Source organism: Odocoileus virginianus, chromosome 23 (genome assembly GCF_023699985.2).
Source record: "Odocoileus virginianus isolate 20LAN1187 ecotype Illinois chromosome 23, Ovbor_1.2, whole genome shotgun sequence".
NCBI classification, from domain to species: domain Eukaryota; kingdom Metazoa; phylum Chordata; class Mammalia; order Artiodactyla; family Cervidae; genus Odocoileus; species Odocoileus virginianus.
Window position 1 is genome coordinate 6,565,314 of NC_069696.1, and position 27,341 is coordinate 6,592,654.

At 44.5% G+C, this 27,341-nt stretch overlaps 1 protein-coding gene across 2 annotated transcripts; it reads left to right on the top strand.

The window, feature by feature from the left end:
• Positions 1 to 1,755: 1,755 nt before the first annotated feature.
• Positions 1,756 to 21,624, top strand: EIF3L (eukaryotic translation initiation factor 3 subunit L). 2 transcript variants are annotated; one of them, XM_070453305.1, is made up of 13 exons: positions 1,756 to 1,822; positions 3,949 to 3,997; positions 4,689 to 4,899; positions 6,101 to 6,180; positions 7,628 to 7,689; positions 8,823 to 8,892; positions 9,087 to 9,160; positions 11,782 to 11,953; positions 13,495 to 13,649; positions 14,376 to 14,546; positions 15,630 to 16,127; positions 20,459 to 20,539; positions 21,409 to 21,624. In XM_070453305.1, exons 1-13 carry the CDS (start codon positions 1,790 to 1,792, stop codon positions 21,445 to 21,447), a joined length of 1,695 nt encoding a protein of 564 aa, XP_070309406.1. In that variant the 5' UTR covers positions 1,756 to 1,789; the 3' UTR covers positions 21,448 to 21,624. The 2 variants fall into 2 exon arrangements, with proteins under 2 accessions (XP_070309406.1, XP_070309407.1); XM_070453306.1 differs by lacking the exons at positions 1,756 to 1,822; positions 3,949 to 3,997; positions 6,101 to 6,180 and having other exon boundaries at positions 4,734 to 4,899.
• Positions 21,625 to 27,341: the final 5,717 nt, after the last annotated feature.

Here is a 27,341-nt window from a genome sequence, read left to right on the forward strand (position 1 = left end):
GTGCATGGATTCTAGTTTAGGGGGCATCTGGGCTCCATAAGTTGTGGCACATGGGATCTTAGTTCCCATCAGGGATGGAACCTATGTCCCCTGCATTACAAGGCAGATTCTTCACCTTACACAAAGAATAAAGAACAGAAAATAACAAACCAAAAACGAGAGAGGAAAGAGATTTATTTATTTAGAACGAAGGAGCACAATGAAAATTGTAGGAGAAATCTTGCAATTATAATTTGCAGTTTGTAATTTTAAAAAGCTAACAACACAATCATCATGAAATCCAGAAATGAAGCCATATTTTTCTTAAACACCTCTATTTTTTTCTTTTTAAAGGTTTAATTGACTTTGATCACTTTATATAACAATTTCGTATCATTTCCCACAATTTTAATGGAATGACAATTTAGTTTTTCCTTCAGCATGTCAAACCAAAAATTTTTCCTAATTTAGAAAAGTTCCTTCCGACTTTGCAATTCTTTTTTAGTAACGTCATGAACATTTTGAGAGTTGTCAAAGTTGAGGGCAACCTCTATCAAATTTTTGTCATATACTAACTGTAAGATTTTGGGAAATTTGAAGCTTTCTAGTTGCCCTGATTACCCTTAAATACTTACTTCATTGAGGACCCGCCGTGTAGGTGTACATTACACACGGAGGGTCAACAGTAACTATTCACACAAGAGTATCACATAAACCTATCCTACTAAGCTCAAACGTTTCCAACAGGATTTCCTCTAGCAGAATCCCAAACGCCACTAGACACAAGAGGAAATGTGATGGGAGGAGAAATCGGAATAGAAAGAAGTTCTAACGGACTGCAATAAAAACATTACTCTTTAAAAAAAATTTCAAAACCATATGACTATGTGAGCACGGTGCTGGGTCCCCTCCTTAAGCCAACGAAGGGTCCCGGGGACTCGACGGGCCCTTAAGCTTAAGCTTAGTTCCATGCTGGTATCACCTTTTGGTAACCGACGACGCAAAGCAAGAACGCGGCACAAGGAGTTGGGGCGAGGCACTGCTGTTGTAATGGCTAAACTAAGGCCCTTCACCCACACACCGGTTTGTGTTGGTTTGTTTTGGTTTGTTTTATAACCCTGTCCCTAACTCTAGGGTTTCATCAGGACTCAAACTCATTCAAACGCCCGGTGGTGAACACCCCTCACAGCGTGCAGTGCTGTAGGCGAGGGTGGGTCCTAGGACTGCCTCCTCCCTCCACAGCTGGCTTCATCTTTGCCTGCTCCAATATTAATGTCCAAAGTTGGCGGGGGTGGGGAGCGCCTTTTCTCAATACCTTCGCACTGCATTGGACTAAACTTCCATTTTTAAACTCGATAAGTTTAGACTTTCGAGAGCAGAACATTTGAAGACCGTTTTTTCGCCTCAGGCAAACCTCTAGCACCTAAATCCACATTCAGGCCCCCCATAGCCAAATGACCCATCTCGCGAGACGACGGCCGAGGAAGCTGTCAACCATCCTTTGAGGGGGTTACTTCTGGTTTCTTTTACCTTGCCCATTCTTTATTACCCTAAACTACTTAACATTATTAGTTATAAAATTTTGCAAGTACTGTAGAATCGCCTTCCTTGTAGAGCCTCTATTTGAAGAAGGAAGACTAATGGTGTTTACTTCCGCCCTTCCCAACATGGCTACCTCAGCTTGCCGGCGGCCCCAGAAAACCTTCCGGTTTCCCGGCAGCCTCTTGGGAGGTTGGATTTCCGGCGCCCAGACGGAGGCGAGGCCTCCTTTTTCCGCTCTTTCCAGGCTGGGTTCGCGGCCGCCGTAGCCATGTCGTATCCTGCTGATGATTACGAGTCTGAGGTAACTTGTCCTTGACGTGTGCCGGTCTCCGCCACAGGGGTAGGACTTTTGGGATACTGATCCCTAAGGGGAAGTGGTATCCGCGCCTCTCTGGGAGCCCGCGCCAGCCTCGCCGCGTGCCCGTACTTATGCTGCTGCCACGCACAGCTCCGGACTCCAGATCAGCCGGGTCTCGGCCCGCCCACCTCGTGTGTCCGGTCCCCTCGTCCTCTCCTTTTCAAGCCCGGGGGCCGAGGCTGGATTTAAAGGGTTCTCTGTTTCTGTAACTGAGCTCTGACTTTTTATGATTTGGGCTCAGTTCCGTCAAACCCCGCTGATTCCCACAGCCTCTTGTGCTTTGCTCTTATTGCAGCCGTAACGAGGTATTGTCATTGTCTATTTATTCTCCCTTTTCTCACAGGCGCGTGAGTCGCTCAAAAGCAGGGACTGTGTCTTTTTGTCTTTGTGTTTTTTCAGTTCAGGTCAGTCGCTCAGTCGTGCCCGACTCTGCGACCCCGTGGATTGCAGCACTCCAGGCCTCCCGGAGCTTGCTCAAACTCATGTCCGTCGAGTCCGTGATGCCATCCAACCGTCTCATCCTCCGTCGTCTCATTCTCCTGTCTTCAATCTTTCCCAGCATCCGGATCTTTTCCAATGAGTCAGTTTTTCACATCAGGTGGCCAAATTATTGGAGTTTCAGCTTCAGCGTCAGTCCTTCCTGTGAATTTTCAGGACTGATTGCCTTTAGGATGGACTGGTTTGATCTTGAAGTCCAAGGGACTCTCAAGAGGCTTCTCCAGCACCACAGTTTGAAAGCATCAGTTCTTCTGGGCTCAGCTTTCTTTATAGTCCAACACTCATATCCACACATGACTACTGGAAAAACCATAGCTTTAACTAGATAGACCTTTGTTGGCAAAGTAATGTCTCTGCTTTTTAATATGTTGTCTAGGTTGTCATAACTTTTCTTCCAAGAAGAAGGTTCTTAATTTCATGGCTGCAGTCACCATCTGCAATGATTTTGGAGCTCAAAAAAATAAAAGTCTCTCACAGGTTCCATTGTTTCACTATTTGCCATGAAGTGATAGGACTAGAGGCCATGATCTTTGTTTTCTGAATGTTGAGTTTGAAGCCAGCTTCTTCCATTCTCCTCTTTCCTCAAGAGGCTCTTTAGTTCTTCGCTTTCTGCCATAAGGGTGGTGTCATCTGCATATCTGAGGTTATTGATATTTCTCCCGGCAGTCTTGATTCCAGCTTGTGCCTCATCCAGCCTGGCATTTAACATGATGTACTCTGCATATAAGTTAAATAAGAAGGGTGACAATATACAGCCTTGACTACTCCTTTCCCAATTTGAAACCAGTCTGTTGTTCCATGTTCAGTTCTAACTGTTGCTTCTTGACCTGCATACAGATTTCTCAGGAGGTAGGTAAGGTGGTCTGGTATTCCCATCTCTTTCAGAATTTTCCACAGTTTGTTGTGATCCACAAAGTCAAAGGCTTTGGTGTAGACAATAAAGCAGTAGATGTTTTTCTGGAATTCTCTTGCTTTTTCGATGATCCAGTGGATGTTGGCAATTTGATCTCTGGTTCCTCTGCCTTTTCTAAATCCAGCTTGAACATCTGGAAGTTCATGATTCACGTACTGTTAAAGCCTGGCTTGGAGAATTTTGATCATTACTTTGCTAGCGTGTGAGATGACTGCAGTTCTGTGGTAGTTTGAGCATTCTTTGGCATTGCCTTTCTTTGGGATTGGAGTGAAGACTGACCTTTTCCAGTCCTGTGGCCACTGCTGAGTTTTCCAAATTTTCTGGCATATTGAGTGCAGCACTTTCACAGCATCATCTTTTAGGATCTGAAATAGTTCAACTGGAATTCCATCACCTCCACTAGCTCTGTTCATAGCGATGCTTCTTAAGGCCCACTTGACTTTGCATTCAGGATGTCTGGCTCTAGGTGGGTGATCACACCATCGTGGTTATCTGGGTCATGAAGATCTTTTTTGTATAGTTCTTCTGTGTATTGTTGCCACCTCTTCTTAATATTTTCTTCTTCTGTCTTACTCGTCTTTGTGTCTTTAGGAACCTAGATCGAGCATGTTGGATTCACAGACTGGTGACTGTTTCTCTGTGTCTCTTTTGTTAATAGGCGGCTTACGATCCCTATGCTTATCCCGGCGACTATGATATGCACACAGGTGAGTCTATGGGTTTGGCTAGCTGGGTACTTCTGAGGATTGGCACCTTTTTGAATGTCTCACAGCTGCCCTGAGGGTACCTGTTTAAAACTAGGTGTTGATGATCCAGGTTTGGAGTCAGTTACTAGCTCTCCGCCAAAGGGTGGTACAGAGCCTATTAAATCAGGCTTTTTTCATGGTCCACATCAAAGTCTCACAAAGGAAGGATGGTTGTCCTGGCTGTGGTTTTCCTTTTTTAAACTATTACCTGAAGAACAAAATCTTCTTGTGAAAAATTAAAAGTTTAGTTGCTTGCACCATGTCATATTGATAGAGAATGGCAGTTGGTTATTTATTTAAAAAATGCTAAGTGCCTACTACTTACTCTCTCTTAACCACAGTCTCCACTCCCTTCCCAATAACTGTCCCAAGTTCTGAGGGTAGACCTGGGTGCAAGACAGATAGGGTTCTTGCTGTCATAGACTTTAGATTCTTATGGAAGAGTCAATAAACAAATAAATTACTTTGATAAATAAAGCGAGTAGTGGAAAATGTGAAGAAAGAGGCCAGTGGGGATTGGGAGTGACGTGGAGAGTGTTTAAAAAGGAATTAGACCTAGTTTTATAGACATGAGTTTAGTTTTAAGAGTGGCCTTCCTTTTTTGTTATGTTATACATTCAGATTTGAAGTGTTTATCATATCCAATCTCTAGGAGATCCAAAGCAGGATCTGGCTTATGAACGTCAGTATGAACAGCAGACCTATCAAGTGATCCCTGAAGTGATCAAAAACTTCATCCAGTACTTCCACAAAACTGTCTCAGACTTAATTGACCAGAAGGTGTATGAGCTACAAGCCAGTCGTGTCTCCAGCGATGTCATTGACCAGAAAGTGTATGAGATTCAGGACATTTATGAGAACAGGTATGGGCCATTGGCTGAAATGATCTCCTATTGGGAGACTGGCTGAGTAATGCAGTCTGTAAAGGGGATGATATTTACTCATTACTCTGTAAGTTACTGAGAGTGCCCCAGAGTTTTCTGTGATTCTTTGGGGGCTATAGACATTACTTTGTTGGACTCTATACCAGAACTTGTAATAGGCCTAAAATAATACCATCAGTGTTAATAATTGTAATAGTGATTGCATATATGATCAATATAAATTAGTGTCATGAGTGCTTTTCTTGTATTTACTCATGTACTCTTTACAGTAACCTTGTGAAGTACGTACCATTGTTTTCCTCATGTTATAGGTGAGAAACAAAGCACAGAAGGAATAAGTCACATAGTGGATGTTCTGAGTTTTGAACCTGCACAGTCTGTCACCAGAGCCTAATTTCTAAATTGTGCTGTCCAACTTCTCAGTGCATAGTAGGGTGAACCGAGCTCTTGAGTGGTTGCTTCTGGGTTTTTTGGTCTTAGTTCCCACCCCCACCTTGTTCATGCCATGTGACTTATGGGATCTTAGTTCCCTGACCAGGGATCAAACCCAGGCCACAACAGTGAAAGTGATGAGTCATAACCACTGGACCACCAGGGATTTCTTGATTCTATCCTAGTTTTGAGGGGACTGCCCTTGTGTAATGGACTTTAGAAGTGAGACAGGTCAGTCAGAGCTGGATAGTCAGAAAAGACTTCAGGAGGAAATAGGGTCATGAAGCATCTTGGGCAGCAGTGTTTGGGTTGGATCCTCTAGGGCTGTTGTGGCATCAAACTGCAACAAATAGACAGTGTTGCTGCCATGTTTGGAGAAGAAGAGCACTCTTGGAAGTGGAAAGGGGGGAAACTAAGGGAGGTGTGTGTGGGTGTCTGAAAAGTTCTCAAGTCAGGAAACAGTAAGCAGTGAAATACAACTCCAGAGTTGATGATACAGGGGCAGGAGATGATCTTGAAGAGCTTGGTGGTTGCCTAATTGATGTAAAAGAAATGTTTCACTGTATTAAGAGAGGTTGGGGTGCAGAGTTGGGTTGAGGAAAGTCACAGAGTTGGAGGCTCGCCCTGGTTCTGGTTCTGTGACTTCTTCGCTTTACTGAGCTTGGGTACTTATCTATAAAATGTGACAGATCCCTAAAACAGATCCTTCCTGTTTTGGACTTACAGAGTATTTCTGTTTGGTTTTCAGCTGGACCAAGTTGACTGAAAGATTCTTCAAGAATACACCCTGGCCTGAGGCTGAAACCATCGCTCCGCAGGTTGGCAATGGTAGGTGTCCTGGGTGCTGGATGGGATCCTGTGACTGGAAGTCATTAGAAAGCTCAGAATGGTCTGTGTCTGTTTTGTTCCTCATTTTATTTCCCCAGGGTTTGGTGCATAGTAGATGTAACTTGTTGAATGAGAGCTGAATAAATGAAAAGGGGACAGATTTTTCATATGTGGTAAATGCTGAAAGTGAGATTTTTGTCTTGACTGATTTCCTTTTCCCTGTGTAATTTTTGGGGTTATTACAGTTGCTCCAGAGTGGGCTTTCTGACCTCCTCACAATTCACCTTCTGATGGAGTCTTTTACATATAGTGTAAAGTAGGAAGAGCCAACCTCATTCTTTTGCATGTGGATACCCAGTTTTTCCAGTACCAGTTATTGGAAAGACCTTTTTTTATTGAATTGTCTTGACACCCTTTTTGGAAATTGGTAATCATATAAATGTAGAGGTTTATTTCTGGACTCTCAACTTGACTCCGTTGATCTTTTATGCCTGTACCAGCCACACTGTCTTAATGATTGTAGCTTTGGACAGTTTTGAAATTGGGAAGTATAAGTCCTCCAACTTTGTTGCTTTTCAAAATTGCTTTGGGTCTTCTGTATCCCTTGACTTTCCATATTAATTTTAGGATCAGCTTGTCAATTTTAGGATCAGCTTGGATTTTGATAGAGATTGTGTTGTATTTGAGTATCAGTTTGAGAGAATCTCAGTTTGAGATTCTAACAGTCCTCTCTAGTAGAGTCACATGGATTGTACTTCATTCCTTGAGCAAGGAGTTGTGACATGATGTGTGACAAGTTGTCTACCGTAGCAGCTCATTACAGACTCAACATGTACCGAAATTCCAGACTCCCAAAAGTAAAGCAGGTATTCAGTGTAAAACATGTTGTTTGTACAGACAGTTTAAGGACATCAGACCATCCCCTATCGGGTTGGTGGGAACCCTTCTGAAACCTTCAGATGCCAGTCAAGGAGCAGCTTTACTAGCAGACCTAAGGTTAATAGTCTCAGACCTGTATGTGAACTCTGCACAGCATCAGTATCTGAAGAGCTTCCCCACATCTATCTTTTTCATGGTTGCATCATATCAATAGGATAAATTCCTTAAAATAGGATGTCTGAGTCAAAGATCCCCTTGCACATGCAATTTCAGTAGTTAAATGTCATGTTATCTTCCTTGGAACCGTTATTATGTCCTGGTTAAGCAACTGGATGACAGCAGTAACTAAACAGTGAAGGGATATGGGCCTTAGTGAGGTTAAGATGAATTTGAAAGAGGAAAATGGGAAATGAATTTTCTTGTTGCATGTATTCTTGGAGTGCGAGTGTTAGAAGTTTGATGTTGTTTAATCTCTGAAATCACATTTACCCTGTTACCTCCCACCAGGGGCTAAAACTGACTAGTTGTTCAGTGGATTCCTAAAGCACCCCTCTGCCATCTCTTTCAGATGCTGTCTTCCTGATTTTGTACAAAGAGTTATACTACAGGCACATATATGCCAAAGTCAGTGTGAGTATCTAAATGTTGCTGGCAGTTTTTTAACTCTGTGCCATTTTTGTCCCTGGAACACAATTGCTCGTTTAATTTCTCCACCTCTAATAGTTCTCCTTGACTGGGCTCGGGCAGGTAGTAGTTTCAGTGAAAGAGCGTTTACTGTGTTAGGCACTTTACCTTCATAATCTCATTTTCAGAGAGATTAAATACCTTGTCAGACCCCATGGTTAGTAAGCTGTGGGACTAAGACTCCAAGGTAGTGTTCTTTCTAGTCTATCAAAAGTACACCGTTCATCATGTTGTTCCCCAGCTCAGACATCTTTAGTGGTACTCATTTACCAGCAGATGAAGTCTAGTTCAGGGCTCAGCAGCCTTCTATGCACAGAGCCAGGTAGTAAGTGTTCCGGGCCTCTTTCAGAGTCTGTTCACCTGTGTAGCAGCCATGGACAGTGAGTACACGTGGCTCTGTTCCAGTTGAGCTTTCTATTTACTGAAATAGGTGATGGTGGATTTGCTGAACCCCTGGCTTAATTCTTGTTTGGCCCTAAAAGACCTCTGCATTTCTGGCCTATTGAAGCCCAATGTAGCATTGTCTGCCTTACTCCCCAGGCCTCAAGCACCATACACAGTTTTTATCTCTTTGCCTGTGTTAGTCTTGTTCTTCCTGAAACACCTTCCCTTTGCTCCTCTGCTTTGCCAGATGTGCATGCCTGCTCTCTAAAAGTCAGTTAAGATTTTTGGCATACAATTTGACCCTTAGGGTCAGAGGCTCAGGATTGCTTTGGACTGCTATAGCACTCACTGTCTTCCCTGTCACTGGAGTGCTCTTTTCGTGCTAAGAAGGGGAGAGCAGACATCAGTTCTCATGTATGTTTGACCCCTGAACAACACAAGTTGGAACTATGTGGGTCCACTTACATGCAGATATTTTCAGTAAATATACTACAGAGTTGAGCCTGCAGATACAGAAAAACCATGTGTATGGAGGGCTGACTGTGCGTTATACATAGATTTTTGACCGGGGGGTTGGCACCCCTGACCCGCATGTTTTCAAAGGTCAGCTGTATTTATTCTCCGCTGTCAATGGCAGGCCATGAGTAGAGTGCATTAGGTTAAATGTGTCTTCCTGTCTTCTGCTTTCTTTACAGGGGGGACCCTCCTTGGAGCAGAGGTTTGAATCGTATTACAACTATTGCAATCTCTTCAACTACATTCTTAGTGAGTCTGAGGTTATGATGAGACCTATTTGTCTTCATCTCTTTCTAACAGGATTTTAACATGCAGGTGGGAAGAGCGGAAGTCTTGAGATTCATAGTCCTTTTAAGAGAGAAATTAGAAATTGTGTTCTGCAGCCTTGCTGAATGGGTGTAGTCATTGACTTTAGTTTGACTTTTCTGTGGTCTTCTGCACAGATGCTGATGGTCCTGCTCCCCTTGAACTCCCCAACCAGTGGCTCTGGGACATCATCGATGAGTTCATCTACCAGGTAGCTGGTCAGCTTTGGCTTAATTTGAAATATTCAATAACTGGTCCAAACAAGGAATAGCTGTTAACCATTCATGTTATTAAAAAGATACAGGGCATTCTCCATCCCCCTTCTGATGTCTATGTCAGAAGGTTTTTTGGTCCTTTTACATTTTAATAAAACTCTGCTACACACACACACACAGAAAAAGGTACATAATATAAAACTGTCCCAGTATAGTGAGAAATAACCCTGTCACATTGAACTCCATGTCGTGGTTTTCTGAAGAATTCAGTGAAGTCTGAGAGCTCCATTCTGAACTTGGAAGTCAGGAGAGTTGAGTTCCAGACTTCCAAAACTTTCTTGCCTGACCCTTAGAGGTGGTCTGATGGGAAGAATACAGGTTTCTCAGGCTTTGGAGTCAGCTAGAAGTGGGGTCTTGCTGGAGCGTGGCCAGCTGATAGCTCTGTAGCAGTGACATGTTTTTTCAGCTTTCTGAGCCTCACTTGCATCACCTAAGGTCAGGAAGTTTTTATATATTGATTGTGGTGGTGGTGATATGAATATATTCTGGATCAGAGTAAAACAGGACATTTTTATCAAAGGGGAAATATTACCTAAGAGTGCTGTTACTAAAAAAAGGATGTTGAACTTGGGGAAAATTTTTTTTCTTGTATTTTACTGAGATAGCATAGCTCTTACTGGGTATTTCAGGAAAAATTGGCTTGTTACTAAAGCTCTTATTTGAACTCCATGGATCAAAGAGACTCTAAATACAAAGTGCTGACACGTGTGATCGGAGAGCTGAGGAGACCTTCCTCAGGCCCTTTGAGAAAGAGGCCTCTTGCTCAAGGTAGGCTTCAGTGCCTTTGGGCAGTGAAGGCCACAGAGCATACCGGCCTTATTTGCCTTCTCTGGCTCCTTGGCTTGTTTTGTTATTGTTGTTTGTAATTTATTTATTTGGCTTTACCTGCTGTTAGTTGCAATTCATGGGATCTTCACTGTGTCATGCAAGCTCTTAAGTTGAGGCATGTGGGATCTAGTTCTCTGACCAAGGATCAAATCCAGGCCCCCTGCTTTGGGAGCATGGAGTCTTAGCCACTGGACCACGAGGGAAGTCCGTCCGTGGCTTGTTACTTGGCATAATTTTAGAAGGTTGGCCATCCTGTTGACTCACAGCAAGTCAGAGTCTGTGCTAAGGTTCTTCATCCGACTAAAGATAATCCTAATTCCCTGGGCTTAACTGGTGCTCTGTTAACAGGTTTAAGTGCTCTCACTTCTAACAAAGACTCCCACTATGGACTAGGTGTGATTCCTCCAGCCAGTCTTTGTGAGACGTGAGAGCGCTAAAAGCCGCTTAAGAAATGCCAGCTATATACCTTATGGGGTGAGTAGCTCCTCCCCACCACTCTATTATTTAAAAAAAAATTTTTTATTGTTGTTGTTCCTTTTTTCTTTAAAAAAAAATTTAACAGGAAGTGTTTATTTTTCTCTTTATTCCCCACCACTTTAATTTATTTGTATTGATATAGTAATAACATGAATTTGTTATTACTGAGTTTTTTAACTACAGATAAAGTGAAAGTGTCTTCCTGCCTTGCCTTTGCAGGGATATCAATTAGTATCTGCAAAGATAATCAGCGTATAAAGACCTGCCTTGTTCTTTTGTACCATCCACATGATGTTACCACTCTTCTGGTCTATGTGTTATACACATAAGTCTGTTTCTGGAGATGACTGGAAGTAGAGTTATCGGCCGAAGGATATTTGATTCTTAAGTTGTTTTAAATCAGGTTTATAGAGTCATAAATTGCACGCAATAAAATATACCAATTTTAAGAGTATAGTTGAGATGTGACAAATATATACACAACCACAATCAAGATATAAAACATTTTTGTCACTTCAAATTTTAAAAAATAGTAATTACTGCTCTCTCAAAGGGCTGTGTCAAATTATACTGCTACTATCAGCATTCAAAAGCAAGTTTTCTGTATTGGATGTTATTGGTATAATTTTTGTCAATTTGATAGGAAAGAAATGGTAGTCATTTTAATTTACGTTTCTCTGAAAAGACTGAGCATTTTCTCTACTAATTGACCAGTCCAGTCCTGTTCAAAGTAATTATCAGTATTCTTTGCCTGTTTTTCTGTTGGATGATCTTCCTCTTTTTGGCTTAATGAGAATTCCTTCTACATTCTGGATATTATTCTTTGTTTATTGTAAATTTGGAAACATTTTCTCCTGCTTCTTAGAGGAAGATGATATTTTACAGTTGAAGAGTGATCTTAGGTCATCTAGAACTTAGCTTCTAGGTCACTGGAACCTGTGTTTGGAAACCAGGTTCTAGCGGCCAGCACTGTGCTGCCCAGAGACATTAAGTAACTTTAGGCTGTGTTTGACTCCAAATTGAATGTTTTCTTTTTTCCACAAACTACTTGTCATTTTAGAGATAGTTACTTCGCTGTGGAATAAGTATATAGTAATGAACAGAATTCACAGCTTAATCAAAGCTGGCTTTCAGAGAACCAGTAGTGAGCGCGCAGATTGCTGTGGCAGAAGCCACAGCAGTAGCATTGTGCGCTTGCGCTGTCCCTTTGGGTTTTATGCCCCTGCTGCATCTTTCCCTTCCTCCTCAACAGTTTCAGTCGTTTAGTCAGTACCGCTGTAAGACCGCCAAGAAGTCAGAGGAAGAGATCGACTTCCTTCGCTCCAATCCCAAAATCTGGAATGTTCACAGTGTCCTCAATGTCCTTCACTCCCTAGTGGACAAGTCCAACATCAACCGGCAGCTGGAGGTGTACACGAGCGGAGGTGAGTGCTGAGTGCTGCCCGCCATCTGCTTCTCAGGCATAGTGGCTGTGGGTAGTGCTAAGGAGCCACCGTCTCTCGGGTGATGGGGCTGCTGCTCTGGTGTCGGGGTGAGTAGGAGCTGAGTGCTGATTTGGAGGCTGCTGGGCTTGGCCGTCTGTTGGCTGACAGAATGAACCAGTACTTCGTAAGAGCTGTGTTTGTAAACATTTCGGCTGCCTCTCTGGGGCCTTTGTTGAGATAAGCACTTCTCAAACATTTTGGTGTGAGGACCACTTGACACTCTAAAAGATTAAGAATCCTAAAGTTTATAAGCATTTTGTTCCAGTGAGAAGAGCAGGGGTTTGGAAACCTCTTTAAGTGTGGCTCTGTGGAGGAGCGCTGGAGGAGTCTTCTGCCTCTTCCCTCAGTTTGTGGCAAGACGCTGCTCTGGGTGATGTATCTGAGGGAAATCTGGCCTCACACAGAGATTTAATTGGGACAGGGAAGAGAAACTTTAACAGCCTTTTCGCATAGCCCAGCTCTTCTCTGATTCTATAGCAGAACTTGACCATGGTAGTTTCTTTCTTTCTTTCTTTTTTTTTTTTTTGACTATGGTAGTTTCTATAGGTTAGTTGCAGTGTGGAATCTGAAACCTTATCAGTAAACTTGTACTTTGTTATGTTAAAGTTTACTAGTCTCTCCTGCAGCCTGAGTGAATTTTTTTATCCGTGCGTGATTTTGTAAAATGAGCTAGCAAGATTTTCTGAAAGTTGACACATTTTATTATACAGTTTTTTGAAACCACATCTGTTACTTTGACCATCAACCTCATCGGATAAGTCCTTATTTTGGGAAGCTGTTGTTTATAGTACCAGATAGAAGTTTTATGAAATTCTAATTTTTACTTAAAAGTTGATAAGTAATTGATACTTAAACAGACATTGGAATCTTAACAAGTTCGCTGCACTCATTTTTGAGAAAATGTCTGCTAAATACCCATGTCTGAATAGTCATAGTTTGTATATCAGTTATTCCTTTAAGTAACAATGGGGTTTTGTGAAAAAGAGTGGCTGGTTCTTTCACTGTAGGTGAGTGGTGGTAAAGAATGCCGTGATGACAGTAGAGTCCGGTGCCGCTGTCTGATTGATGCTAAGTTGTCCATAGTTTTACGCACATTGTTTTTGCACCATTGATGCAAATGCCAACTCAGTGAGAAAGGCACGTGGTATCTTAGTGTTATTAGGAAGACAGCTTTGATCTCATGGACATCCTGAAAGGAGGGGCCTTAGTGAGGAGCTCTTATTGATGAGAGGGATCCTTTTGTGTTCTCAGGTGTGTGAGGGGACTGGTACCACCACCAGGTGACTTAACTGGTGAATATAAGATGAGCATAAGGCAGGCATGCTTCTTCTTCCTATTCCTTCAAAGGCAGCGTTATTTCCTTTTGCAGAAAGCTTTAGAGACTGGCAGTAGGTTAAGAGTTTACTGAGTGACATTCAAGGTTCAGGCCTGCCCTTGTTCCCAGCCTCTCCTGAAGTGTACACTGTCTGTCTGTCTCTCAGGTGACCCAGAGAGTGTGGCCGGGGAGTACGGACGGCACTCCCTCTACAAGATGCTCGGCTACTTCAGCCTGGTGGGCCTTTTGCGACTGCACTCCCTGTTGGGGGATTACTACCAGGCCATCAAGGTGCTAGAGAACATCGAACTGAACAAGAAGGTAATTCCCTGTTTCCTCAGGCCCACATTCGCAGGGCCTTAAGAGACTCTCTGATCTTTTAGGACAGATTTCAAGGAGAAAAAATGAAGAATCTTCCCCAGGGAACATGGAGACAAGAATTGGGAAAACTACTGCAGGGAAAACCTGAATCTGGACAGGGTGGTTTCTCTTTGATGCTTAATAACGCCTCAGATATTCACCACTCCTATTGATACTATTTTCAAACCAGAATGATTAGGCAGATGTTTACCTTTCAGCTTTCACCAAAGAATTAACAAAATACTTAAAAAGTTCTAAGGTGGTAGAGATAATGGTATGTTAGCAGTGGTTGTTTGCCTCACCATAGAAACATGATACCTTTTTTGTTTGATGTGTGTATCTTATCTGTCTGTTCCTTTATAGGGCTTATTTGGAAAAGCAAGAAAGAATGTGAAAGTGAGGTGTAGAGGATTTTAGAGGTGAAAGAAATTTTAGGGTTACCTGGTCCAGTCTTTTTCTCTTACAGCCGAGAAAATGGAGTCTTCAGGTCACATAATCAGTTAGTGGTACAGTCTACTTGGAGCCTCCAACTCCAGAGCCAGGGCTTCCTCTGGGTAGTTCAGGGCCTCTGCAGGGATCTCTTGGTGCTTCTGCTTTGGCTGACACTAGGCCCTGCCTATTTTCACACCCTAGCTGGGATGAATTGGTCTTAAGACTCACGGATTCTGCTTCTGCCTCCTTCCACAGAGCATGTATTCCCGTGTGCCCGAGTGCCAGGTTACCACATACTATTATGTCGGTTTTGCATATTTGATGATGCGTCGCTACCAGGATGCCATCCGGGTCTTTGCCAACATCCTCCTCTACATCCAGAGGACCAAGAGCATGTTCCAGAGGACCACGTACAAATATGAGATGGTAAGGAGGCCTCTGACCAGCTGACACGCCGGTGCCAACAGTTTTTGGGTAAACACCTTCCAAAATTTTGCTATTTTGCCTGCTTTTTCAATAGGATAATTTCTTAATGGCTAGCCTATTCCGAATTTATTTTGTTACACGCATTACTTTGGATCATTAACACCTTGATGATCAGGACAGTAGTATCTTTTCTTTTACTTTTATCCTCCAGCAGTACGTAGGGTGTTCACTGGGCTGTGGGTACTTAAAATCAGTTAGATGTGGGTACTGCACTCAAGCAGTTTGCCTGGAGGACAGTGGATCCAGAACATGCCTAGAATTGGAATGATGATGTGAGTGATTGAAACACAGGCGTGTGTACTCAGTCACTCAGTTATGGCCGATTCGAGACCCCATGGACTGTAGCCTGCCAGGCTCCTCTGTCTGGGATTTTCCAGGCAAGAGTACTGGAGTGAGTTGCCATTTCCTTCTCCAGAGGATCTTCCTGATCCAGGGATCAAACCCACGTCGGCAGGCAGATTCTTGACGCTGAGCCACCTGGGAATCCAGAATTGGGGGGAGGTTTCTAAATAAAGCAGAGGTGTTGAGACTTGGAAGTATGATCATGTAGCAGCACAGTAAACCAGTTGGACTGAAAGGCAGACGAATAATCAGACTGGCATGTTAGATTTTGTGACACCCTTTACTAGTCAGCTAAAGTATTTAATCTATATTCTATAGGCGTTAAGTACCATCAAAGATTACTAGATATTATAAGAAACAACTAAAATATTTTTCAAAAAAAAAAACCAGATTTATAGGTGGCTTGATCATAATTGGTGTAGGAGGATTGCCCTGCCAACGGTACACAGGGTGGACTGTGAGACAGAGACAGGGGTAACAGTGAAGAATCCAGGAGACAGGGAGGACCTGGAACCAGGTGGGAAGTTTGGTGGAGCTAGAGGGAGGATTGGGAGAGACATTAGGAAACTTAGCTGCTAGGTGTAAGACAAAGGGAGAAGTCAGGAGGTCTGAACAGAGTGTTTGGGAGGGTACAGGGTCCTTCTCATGGGACCCTGCAGCAGCCTCTCCCCCCACCCCCAGATCAACAAGCAGAATGAGCAGATGCACGCGCTGCTGGCCATCGCCCTCACCATGTACCCCATGCGTATCGATGAGAGCATTCACCTCCAGCTGCGCGAGAAGTACGGGGACAAGATGCTGCGCATGCAGAAAGGCGACCCGCAGGTCTACGAGGAGCTTTTCAGCTACTCCTGCCCCAAGTTCCTGTCACCGGTGGTGCCCAACTATGACAACGTGCACCCCAATTACCACAAGGAGCCCTTCCTGCAGCAGCTGAAGGTGTTCTCTGACGAGGTGCAGCAGCAGGCGCAGCTCTCCACCATCCGCAGCTTCCTCAAGCTGTACACCACCATGCCTGTGGCCAAGCTGGCCGGCTTCCTGGACCTCACTGAGCAGGAGTTCCGAATCCAGCTGCTTGTCTTCAAACACAAGATGAAGAACCTGGTGTGGACCAGTGGCATCTCCGCCCTAGATGGAGAGTTTCAGTCAGCCTCCGAGGTTGACTTCTACATTGATAAGGTATGGCTGGCCCCCTGCCACCCCACCAGGCTAGGGTCTCAGGATGCTCACTGTTCTGTTCACTGGGGACATATCATTGAACAAAATCAACAAAGATTTCTGCCCTTGTGCTGGTATTCTAGTGTTCAAAAAGTAGGTGGTAAACAGTATCATTAAGCAAACCATGTAATAGTTGAGACGTTGCCACTTGCTATGGAGTAAGTCAGGGTGATGGTAGTAGAAGACACAGGTTGCAGTATTAAATAAGATGATCTGGATAGACTTTGTTGGGAAAGTGAACTTGCAGCTGAGACTTGAAGGAGGTGCAGAAATTAGCAAGCAGATACCTGGAGGAAGAGCATTCCAGGCAGAGTGAGCAGTTAGAGCAAAAGCCCACTCGCAGTGTGGTTGGAGTGGCCAGAGAGGAGGCTGTGGTGGGAGAAGAAGGGGGAGTGGTGCTTTGTAGACTTGAAAGTACCTTACCAGAGGGGAAGCCATTGTCCTGACTTGTACCACCCTAGATCGTTGCTACCTGGTTTTGAACTTCTTTTTAGGGAATTACGCAGGATGTGCTCTTTTCTGTCTGACTTCTTTGGCTCGACGTTATATTTGAGAGAGATCACCATCCAGCATTGTCATATGTAGCAGTAGTTTAGTCATGTTTATTATGTGATGGTCTGACATCTACTGCAATTATTGACTGCAGTGTTTCCATTCTTCTGGTAGACGTTTGGGTGGTTTTGGCAGTTGAACGGTACACATATGATTTTATAGAGTGGCTGTCAATCGTCCATTTAAGTTTTTTTTTTTTTTATGATATATATGCTTGAGTGTGCAGAGAGTCATTTCTGGAAAGATGCACAAGCAATATACTTTGTGAGAAAGGCGAGGAACATTGTTAGTGTTTGTTTTTTAATGTTTATTCATTTATTTGGCTACGGCAGGTCTTAGTTGCAGACTAACCTTCCCTGCGTCATACAGGATCTTTTGCTGTGGCTCGTAGGCGTCTTTGTAGCTGTGCTATGGGGCACTCTGGAGCTCACAGGCTCAGTAGTTGAGGTGTGTGGGCCCAGCTACTCTGCAGGTTGTGGGATCTTGGTTCCCAGACCAGGAATCAAACCTGTGTGCCCGGCACTGCAAGGCACATTCTTAACCACTGGACACCAGAGTAGTCCCTTCCTGTTATTACCTTCAAGTTGAACATTTTAATGTACTTGTGAGTTTTTTTTTTTTCCCAAGTTGTTTTGTTTTCTTAAGTGAGTTTTTCCAGACTTAAAATATGCTGAACTTCTCAGATTGTTCTTTGCATGAAATATCACCTTCCCCCTGTCTGTTTGCACCATGTACATAATACTCAAAAATGAAGAAACATTCTTTTTTCCCCTCCTCTTTTCTTTTTGAGCTCTTAGTATCTCAGTTCTCCAACCAGGGATTGAACCTGGGTCATGACAGTGAAAACCCAAAATCCTAACGACTAGGCCACTAGGGAACTCCCAAGGAAACGTATTCAGACATGTTTGGAACCCTAATAAAGACTTAAAGAATCTTTTAAAAATTAGTGGATCAGCATCTTTCATCTCTTCTGGAATATTCTTAGCCAGTAAGTCTTAGGTATTGTTTCTGTTCTGTTCTCCTTCTGGAATTCTTTAATCTATGTTAGACCTCTATCCTTCATGTCTCTTAAACCTTTCTTCATCTTTTTGTCTCCTCTATTCTGGATACTTTTGATTAAAAACATTCTGTACCTGTTCATCTGTCTCTCCAGTTCTGTTTCTTTCTCTTTTAAAAAAGAAAATAATAATAATGGTGCAGTGTTTCCATACGTACTTTTTTTTTTTTTTAACTACATATGGTTCATTGTCCTTGAAAAAATATTTGTTGGTATTTCTTTGAAGCAAAGGATGAACATCTGTTCCTTTGAAGGGAATTTGTTTTTGCCTTCACAAGGTGCCTGGGAATATTCTTGGTCTGGGACCACCGTAGACTGAACTCACTAGACTGAGGTTCCTGGGACCAGCTAGGTGACGAGGCCAGGCGGTAGACTGTCAGAAGAATATGTCTTAGAGAGGAGTCTCTTTTACGCTTCTTCCCCCACCCTTGGCAGAGTTTGCTGGTGTCAGGAGCGGGATGGCAGTTCACTTCTGGATCACTTGTAGTTGAGGATGCAGCTCTTGAGGATCTCAGCGTTACAAGGATGGTCTTCTGTTAGACTGGCCTTCTGCCCAGGTTTTCTAGGATTAGCAAATGCCCTCAGTGCAGAAGGGGAGGCAATTTTAAAAAAAATATCCTACATTTTTGGTTGTTTTCAGAAAGTATGTTTGTCTGCAACACACACATATATGTGCCTCTTAGAAATGCACAACCCCAGACAGACACCTCCTGAGAACTAGGCCGCGCATGTGTGTGTATCCATTGCCGACAACTGCTTTTTGTTTAAACATTCTATTTCAAAAGTGTATTTAAGTATAGTTGATTTCCAATGTTGTGATGTTGTGTTAATCTGTGCTGGACAGCAGATGATTCATTTACACACATGTATATATTGTTTTTCATATTCTTTTCCATTATGGTTTATTGCGGAATGTTGAATATAGTTCCCTGTGCTGTCCAGGAGGACCTTGTTGTTTATCCATCCTGGATGTAATAGTTTACCTCTGCTAATTCCAAACTCCTCATCCATCCCTCCCATACCCCCCTCTCCATCTGTGAATATAACAACTGCTTTTTAAAATTAACTCTTGGACCCATGTTCCAACAAAAATAACCAATCAGCAGAATATACAGAACTTACTTTGAAACTGTCAGATTAAAAAAATAATGTTCAGAAAACTAATGTGTCATTTGATCCACTCACCTTTGTGGATATTTCGATACTCATCCTTACAAAAGGCAGAAAATCAGCTTAGCACAGCTGAGGTGGGGCTTGAGGGGTGAAAAGGGGAAGAAAGTGTGTTGGTCTAAACATACTACTTTTTGCGAGCAGTTTTTAAAGCTAAAATTAATAACAAACTTCACTTTCCTGGGTAATATTCCATGACTAATTAGTATATTCACCGTGTTGGGCAGCCGTCTCTGCTCCAATTCCACAATATTTCTGTCATCCCAAAAAGGAATCTCTGTCCGTTAGCAGCATTCCCAGTTCCCCTGCCCCCACAGCCCCTGGCACATCAGTTAATTCGCTTTCTGTCTCTCTGGATTGGTCTCTTCTTAATATTGTCTGAAAACTAGAATCATGAAATATGTGGGTTTTTGTGCTTAGCTTCTTTTATTGAGCATCTTTCCAAGTTTCATCCGGGTTGTCGTGTGTATCAGTGCTTTATTCCTTTTTATGGCTGAATAGTATCTCACTTTTTGGAAACACCACACTTTGTTTATCCATTCGTTAGTTGGTGGACAGTCCAGCTGTTTTCACATTTTGGTCGTTATGGGTAACACTGCTGTGAATTTTTGTGAACCTGTTCTCTTGGGTTTATGAACCTAATTCTAGAATTGCTTGGACAGTTTGGGTAGTTTGCTTTTGGAAACTTACCTTGCTAAACCAGATCCTCTCATTTTAGACTTCATGGCTTTTGGGAAGGTTGGTGTTCAGCAGAACTTGGCTATCCCTGCCGTGAACAGACTCACCCAAAGTAGAAACGTGTCAGTAGTGAAAGTTTTAAGTTGTGTGGGTTTTGTTTTTTGGTGGTGGTGGTGGGTAGTTTTGGGGGTTTTTTGTTTGTGCTCTTTGCCATGCAACTTGCTGGATCTTAGTTCCCAAGTCATGTTTTTAAAAATCAAAACCGTCTACCCCCTGTGGTATTGCATCAGCTACCTAAAATTCTGTTTGAATTTATTCCCAATGCCTGACTCTTGGGCCGTATCAGTCACCTGCTACGTTCCTTTTAGTGAGCAGCCAAACTAGTCCCAACCATCTCTGGATTGTCTTCTCCCAAGAGTTAGCAAATTCTTTTTTTTTTTTCATTCTTGACTTGAAAAAAATCAAGAAATTCAGGAAGTTCTTGAGTCTTAACCTAGATTATGTAGGAATTTACAAGTAAACAGTGCTCAACAAAATATTTTGAGCTAAAAAATCATTTAAAATCTAAACTAATTTGCCACTTATAAACAGTATATGAGAATAAAGTGCTACGTTTTAAATGTTACTATTGCCAACTGATGCATGTTCATTAAAAAGACCAGAAAATAAATGAGTTAACATGAAGAAAGTAAAAATCAGCATGTATAAAGAGCGGCTCCTAGCTGTTAATGCTCCCCCATGGATAGGGGTTTATCTGGCAGTTAGCACCACTGCTGTCTGCAGAGTCTGTCAGTGACTCCCCCTCACTGCTCCTCTGTGGCTGCTTTTCCCGTAGGACATGATCCACATCGCAGACACCAAGGTCGCCCGGCGCTATGGGGATTTCTTCATTCGGCAGATTCACAAATTTGAAGAGGTGAGAGGTGTGGAGAGTGGTGTGGGGGCTGCAGGTGGGAGTTGGGAATGGAGTGGGGAGTTTTTAAGTGTTTTATTTCTCATTTCTGTTTTCTTTTTTTTTTCTCATTTCTTTTTTCAAGAAAGCCTGAAATTGGCCTTTGAAGTTTCTGAGCTAGACAGGCTGGCTGCTTGGGGTCTGGAGGGTGGGGCTGGGCCTGTAGGAGTTGCTGTGTCAGCCTTCTTTGGAGCATCTCTTCCCAAGATCTCTCTCTGCGGGTGGCCAGCTCTCGCCTCCCTCCCTGTTATTTCCTAATATGGGTGGATTCACTGCCTGCTCCTACCCTTCCCTCCCCATCTGGCAGTTAGTTACTCTTCAACTTAGACAGGTCTGGCCAGTCTCTGCAGGCAGAGACCGTGAAGCTCTGTTTTGACATACGTGGTGCGTTCCACGTCCTGCCCTCGGAGAGGCCTTGTGGGTCACCCTTTGTGCCCATAGCTGGAGCCTCAGCGTCGCGGTGCGTTGAGGCCTCCAGCAGAGGTCACTGCTGCGCTGTGGGCCATGCCGCTGGAGTCCTGCAGGGCAGTGAGACAGGCCCGGCGAGTCCAGCCACCCCGAGGCCCTTTCCTGTCTATAAAAGTATTAGAGCAGCGTACAGTGTGAGTCCAGTGTGAAAGGCAGATAGCATAAGCTGCGTGAAGTGTGTGGCACTGTGAGAGTGCCGGGTGGGGGACCTGACACTCTGATAGTAGATGCTGTGTCAGTAGTGATTCTGTGACGTGTCTGCGTCAGAGGGGTGGCTCGGGAGTGTGGCCTGGTGATCATGCACACCGTAGGAAAAGGTTTGGTGAAAAAGCCATTATCTGACTTGACTTTTCTCTCTCTTCCAGCTTAACCGAACCCTGAAAAAGATGGGACAGAGACCCTGAGTATATTCACACTTGACACTACTCAGGAACTTATTTTGATGTCATTGTAGATGGTGTTCTGCCACCATGAAGCCTTTACCCAGCTCAGCCATTGGCCAGTCACTTGAGTTGAAGTTTTTTGAATCAAGGACTGATATGTTTTAAGTAGTTCTTAATAAAGGATCTTCTTTGGAGTCAGATTTGTCTTCTTATTCTTGTTGGGGAGCGTCTGTGGACAAGAATACTATATGTAATTTCCCATGTGTCATGAGATACATGTGTCCTGATGCATTAGTTATTAATGTTTAAATTGAATTACTTAATTCCTGCATTCATAAAGCATTATACAATATACAGGACAGTTTCTTATTTAGTATCTTATCTGCGTCTCAAAGGAATCCTGTGAGCATTAATGACCTGCCAAAATTTGCATGCATATTTGTGCAAGTGCTGGGTTTTTGGAAGGAACTCCTGAACACATACTGCCAGGACTCTGCTGAGGAATCCAGGTACACTGCCTACACTGGACAGCTCTCGGGTTTGGGAGTAGGGTCCCCATTTTGTCAAAGAGGAAACAGACCTGGGGAGTTAAGTGACTTCATTGAGGTCATGCAATTATATTGGGTTGAGCAAAAAGTTTGTTTGGGTTTTTCTATAAGATGGCTCCAAATTCTGTCTTATGCTGCTCGAGTCTTGTGATTCTTCACACGGAAAACTTATGTTAAAAAAACAAATTTCTGCAGTGGACAGCTTCTCCCACCCTCAGTGAGTTTGAAACTACTGCTTGTCTGCCAGAATGAACGTCACAGCCAGTCACTACAAATCTGTGTCTGCTTTTCACATTCTTTCCCATCCCTCCTGTAAACGACCATGTGGGATCTACCATCTTGGAGACTTCTTTGAGATGACATCTTCACCTCAAAACCTAGCAGCCCACACTATTATCAGAGCCTATTTCTAATCTTTTGTAACAGTTAAAGCACAGGTCATGTAGATGTATGATAACTGAAAACCTCACTGAAGTTGTCTCAGGTAGCTCACCTAACCTACACAACAAAGATCAAGTGTTCCTGGATCTGTAGAAATCTTGTATGCAAGGGTAAGCCCTCAGAATGGTCTGCACACCATTTATGCATTATCTCACTCCAGAGGTGTGGAATCCTGAACTTACTGATGAGGCTCCTCTGTCCATGGGGATTCTCCAGGCAAGAATACTGGTGGGTTCCCATGCCCTCCAGGGACTATTCCCAACCCAGGAATCAAACCCAGGTCTCCTGCACTGCAGGCAGATTCTTTACCGTCTGATCCACCAGGGAAACCCAAGGAAAGTGAGGCTTAATTAAGTAGCTTGTCCAAGTCAAAGATGGTAGGTAGTGAAGACTGGTCTTTCATTTCCCAAACTTGTGTTTTTATCTTAGAAAGTCCTACCCTAAGACTGGTAGCAAGAAGAGCTTACCTGGTGGCTCAGTGGCAGTCTGCCTGCCAATATAGGAGACGCGGGTTTGATCCCTGGTCCAGGAAGATCCCACATGCCACAGAGCAACTAAGGCCTTGCCCCACGACTACTGAGCTTGTGCTGTAAAGCCCGGGGACCACAACTACTGAAGCCCGAGCAACCTGGAGCTCGTGCTCTGCAGCAAGAGAGGCCACCACAAGGAGAAGCTCTTGCATTGCAACTGGAGAACTGCCCCTGCTCACTGCAGCTGGAGAAAAGCCTGTGCAGCCACGAAGACCACCACCCATGAATTAATTATAGAGCATCTTATCCTTAAAAAATAAAGACTGGTAGCAAGAGGTTAAATAGCAGTAGCTATACCATCAAGATCTGCAGGGTCTATATATATCCCCTCCAAAGCAACTTCCTGGAACTGGGGAGCTCCTCCCTGCCACCCAGCGACAAGGTGGTTGTGAATTTTGAAGCCAGGCTTTGGGCTCACTTGGTACATGGCTGGTTCCTTGTAAGTTTTCTGGTTATAAGGAGGCTAGAGAACATGGAAGAGCCACTGTTTTGAAGGCATGACACCTGGATTCAAGTCTGAATTGTGTCACTGATTTACTGTGCAACCTCTGGGCTGGTAGACTTATCCGAAAATTAAGATCTGCCTGCCCTCTGTTGAGAGGGCATCTGCCATCTCTCTGTTGAGAGATGAAATGAGGATGATTGGGCTGTGTTGCTCACTGCTGGGCAGCCCACCTGAGGATCCCTAGAGTCTGCAGCTGGGCAGATCTGGACCTGTTCCATGACCTCGGTGTTGGGACAGCAGTGGCTGGAACTGGTCAGCTGGCTTCCTTATCTGGGATGTCACCTGTCACCCTGGGATGGATACCTGTACGGCTCTTGGGGTGGAAGCTCCTGCTCGAAGGTGAGTTCATCACTGAGCACTGTTCCTTGCTTGTAAATGAGGATGTTGTGTGTTAGTCGCTCAGTCGTGTCTGACTCTTTGCAACCCCATGGCCTGGGGTTGTAGCCCACCAGGCTCCTCTGTCCATGGATTCTCTGAGCAAGAATACTGGAGTGTGCTGCCATTCCCTTCTCCAGGGGATTTTCCTGACCCAGGGATTGAGCCTGAGTCTCCTGCATTGCAGGCAGATACTTTATCATCTGAGTCACCACTGAAGTAAATGAGGATAGAATCTGCTTTAATGGGGAGTCAGGACTAAATGTGGAGAAGGAAATGGCAACCCACTCCAGTGTTCTTGCCTGGAGAATCCCAGGGACGGCGGAGCCTGATGGATTGCCGTCTGTGGGGTCACACAGAGTCGGACACGACTGAAGCGACTTGGCAGCAGCAGCAGCAGAACTAAATGAGATGCTGTTATTCCCCCCCACCCCCAATTTTAATTCATAAACTCTTCTGTGTCCTTGTTTCCTATTGATAGGAATGCTGGTAGTTCATGCGGTAGTTACTGAATGCTGGTCCCCGAAAATGCTGGTCATGGGTTACGCCCATGTCCTAACCCCTGGAACCTATCAGTGTGATGTTTAGAAAAAGGTCTTCACAGATGTGAGCTAAGCATCTCAAGATGATTTATCCTGGATTATCCAAGTGGCTTTAAGTCCAATGACAAGTGTCCTTAAACTCAGAGACACACAGGGAGGAAGGGGGCCACAGAAAGGTAGAAATTAGAGAAAGGCAGCCACAAGTTAAGGGGCATCTGGAGCCACCGGAAGCTGCAAGAGGTGAGGAAGCACTCTCCACTAGAGCTGGTACCTTGATTTTGAATTTTCAGCCTCCAAAACTGTGAGAATAAGTTTCTGTTCTAATCAACTTTGTGGTAATTTGTTACAACAGCTCTAGGAGTCTAACACAATGCCTGCTGTGTATCAGGCCCGTTGCAGGATTTCATGCACAGAAGATTGGATCCTTTTTCCTCCAACTGAGCCAACCAGGTGTTGCTAGGCATGAAGGGAAGGAAGTGGGTAAAAAAGCAAAACCCCTAAAAGACAAATAATTACTTGTAATTAAAAAGAAAAAAACCAAGTCCCTGTCCTTATCTTAAATTCTAATGGGTGGAGGCAGATTATAAACCATTCAGAGCATGCTGGATGGTGATGTATCTTACAGAGAAAAATCAAGGATAGGAGTTACTGTTTTGAACTGGATGGTCATCACCCTAATTGGCATCATTTGGGCAGAGACCCAAGGGGCAGGGAGGCAATGTTGCAGATACCTGGAGAAAGTGTTTGGAAGAGAAAACTTGCAAGTGCAAAGGCCCTGAGGCCAGAGCATGTTTCGTATGTTGAGAGAATGTAGCGAGAAGGTGAGTTGGAGCAGAGCTAGCAAGCGGGGAGGGAGGAAGAGGTTCTGGGTCATATATAGGCCTTGTGGAGACTATTAGGGCTGTGACTGAGTCTGAGCTGGGAGGCCTTTCTCCATCAGGGAAGTTATATGACTTGTCCAAGTTCCAGGAGCTAAAGAGGACCGAGGACAGAATGCAGGTCAGCCCAGTTCGAAAGCCTGTGCTGTCTCTGAGACGCAAGGAAAACCAAAGGCAGGCTCTTTGTTAATATGTAATAAGTCCAAACATTCATAGAGCTCTTGGTAGTTTTCCAAACACTTCATCTGTTAGCTTGCTGGATTCTAACAAGCGGCAGAGTTGGGACCCAGTGCCAGCCAGGCCTCCTTACCACCCCCCTCCCCGGGGTGGTAACCTCCATTCTCTGGTTCCCTGGCCTTCTTAAGGAGGGCTCATGCAACGTCATCTCTCCTGTACCCACCACTCGTCCTGACACTGGGCAGTGGTGGCTCACAGGATACAGACCCACCTGGGCGCCCCTGCATTAACTTGTTTTGAATTCAGCACCAGAGATGCGTAGTTCACGTCGGAGTCTTCCGTCTCCATCACTGAAATTATGCAAGGTCAAGGTGCGCCGTGTCAGCGCTCTTCTTACCAGGAGATGGGCCATTTCAGGAGCCCAAGGTCACACAGAGCCACTGTGTAAGCGCCTGGCTTGGGCCGCTTCCCAGTGTCTTGGCCCACGTCCAGCCGCAGTGCTGGGCAGCCGGCAGGCCTAGTGAGGAGGCAGGCACAGCTGAACTCCGCCTGGTACCGCTTGAGGAATGCAGGGCACCAAGCAGCTGCAGTCAGCTCGCAAGACTTTTATTCCAGCTTGTCTGGAGTGGAAGAAGCAGGCTCAAAATCCTCCCACGTGTAATGGGAGTGAGGATTTTTTTATTTGTTTTTAAGTTTAATTGACTGCACCAGGTCTTAGTTGTAGCACACACAATCTTTTTGCTGTTGTTGTGGGCATGTGGGATCTAGTTCCCCAACCAGGGATTGAACCCTGGCCCCCTGCATTGGGAGCGTGGAGTCTTAGCCACTGGACCACCAGGGAAGTCCTGATGGTCCAGTTATATGGGTTTATGAGCCAGGAATGGGGAGCTCTGGGTGGTGCCAGTTACCAAATCTTCCTGTGCCAGAAACAGAAAGCAGCCCAGCAAAGTGTGCGGGCTCAGGCTTGGTCAGACCTGGGTTTGAATCCCAACTCCACATACTAGCTGTGTAACCGTGGACTAAGTTACTTAGCTTCTCAATACTTTATTTGCTCATCTATAAAACAGGAGATAGTAGCACTTCCCTTAATTAAATTATATGACATACTTAGCACAGCACCTGGCCAGCATGTGCGATGAACGAATGAAGTCCATTGTTATTAGCTGGTTAGCTGGCCATGACCTTGGAATTCAGAGTCATAGATTATGTGGATAAGCAAGGCTGTTTCCTGGTAGAGCTCAGACTCAGAGACTACTGACTCACCCAAGGGCTTTCTCTACTCCCTATTCCTGGGTGGACCCAAGGCAAGTCTGTGCCGAGACAGTGTAGAGGCCAGTTCACAGAGAGGCTGAGGGGCTTGTCTAGAGTAGCCCAGCCATAGAGGAGCTCTTGCAGGGTGGTGGCAGGGGAAGGGAAGGAGATGCCCTGTCCTCTGGCTTTTGCAGCTGGGGAGACAGTAGAACCTCCTTTGAGATGAGGGTGGATGGGGCAGTTTGAAACAGGAAGCATGTGCAAGTGGGTAGAGAACTGGGTTCAGACATGAGCTCAAGGTCCTGTGAGACGTTCAGGTGGACATGCCCAGGGCGTAAGAACTTGGGCAGTGGCCGTGAACAGCTGCGGCCGGAACCCTGATCATCAGATCCCAAGGCTGCATCTGGTTTCTCGCCGCACAGACCAGCCTCAGGTGGCCTCGGCTCCCTGTCCACAGTGTGGACTGGGCTGCAAGCCTGAGATGGGGCTGCTCTTCCCGGAATGGCCTTGGCCTCGGGTGGATGCTGACCATCTCCTCATCTGCAAAGTCAGTGGGACCGGCTGTTGTCCAAAGGCTGCAGCCCTACAGTTTTAGAATTCTGGGTAAGACTGTGGGATCTAATGGGCCAAGACCTCCCCTGAATACCAGAGAAAAGGGGACAGTAGTG

Coding starts and splice junctions, on each gene's coding strand:
- EIF3L (XM_070453305.1), top strand. CDS start 1,790: ATGTCGTATCCTGCTGATGATTACGAGTCTGAG. Junction 9,161..11,781: donor TCGATGAGTTCATCTACCAG/GTAGCTGGTCAG, acceptor CCTCCTCAACAG/TTTCAGTCGTTTAGTCAGTA. Junction 16,128..20,458: donor TTGACTTCTACATTGATAAG/GTATGGCTGGCC, acceptor CTTTTCCCGTAG/GACATGATCCACATCGCAGA.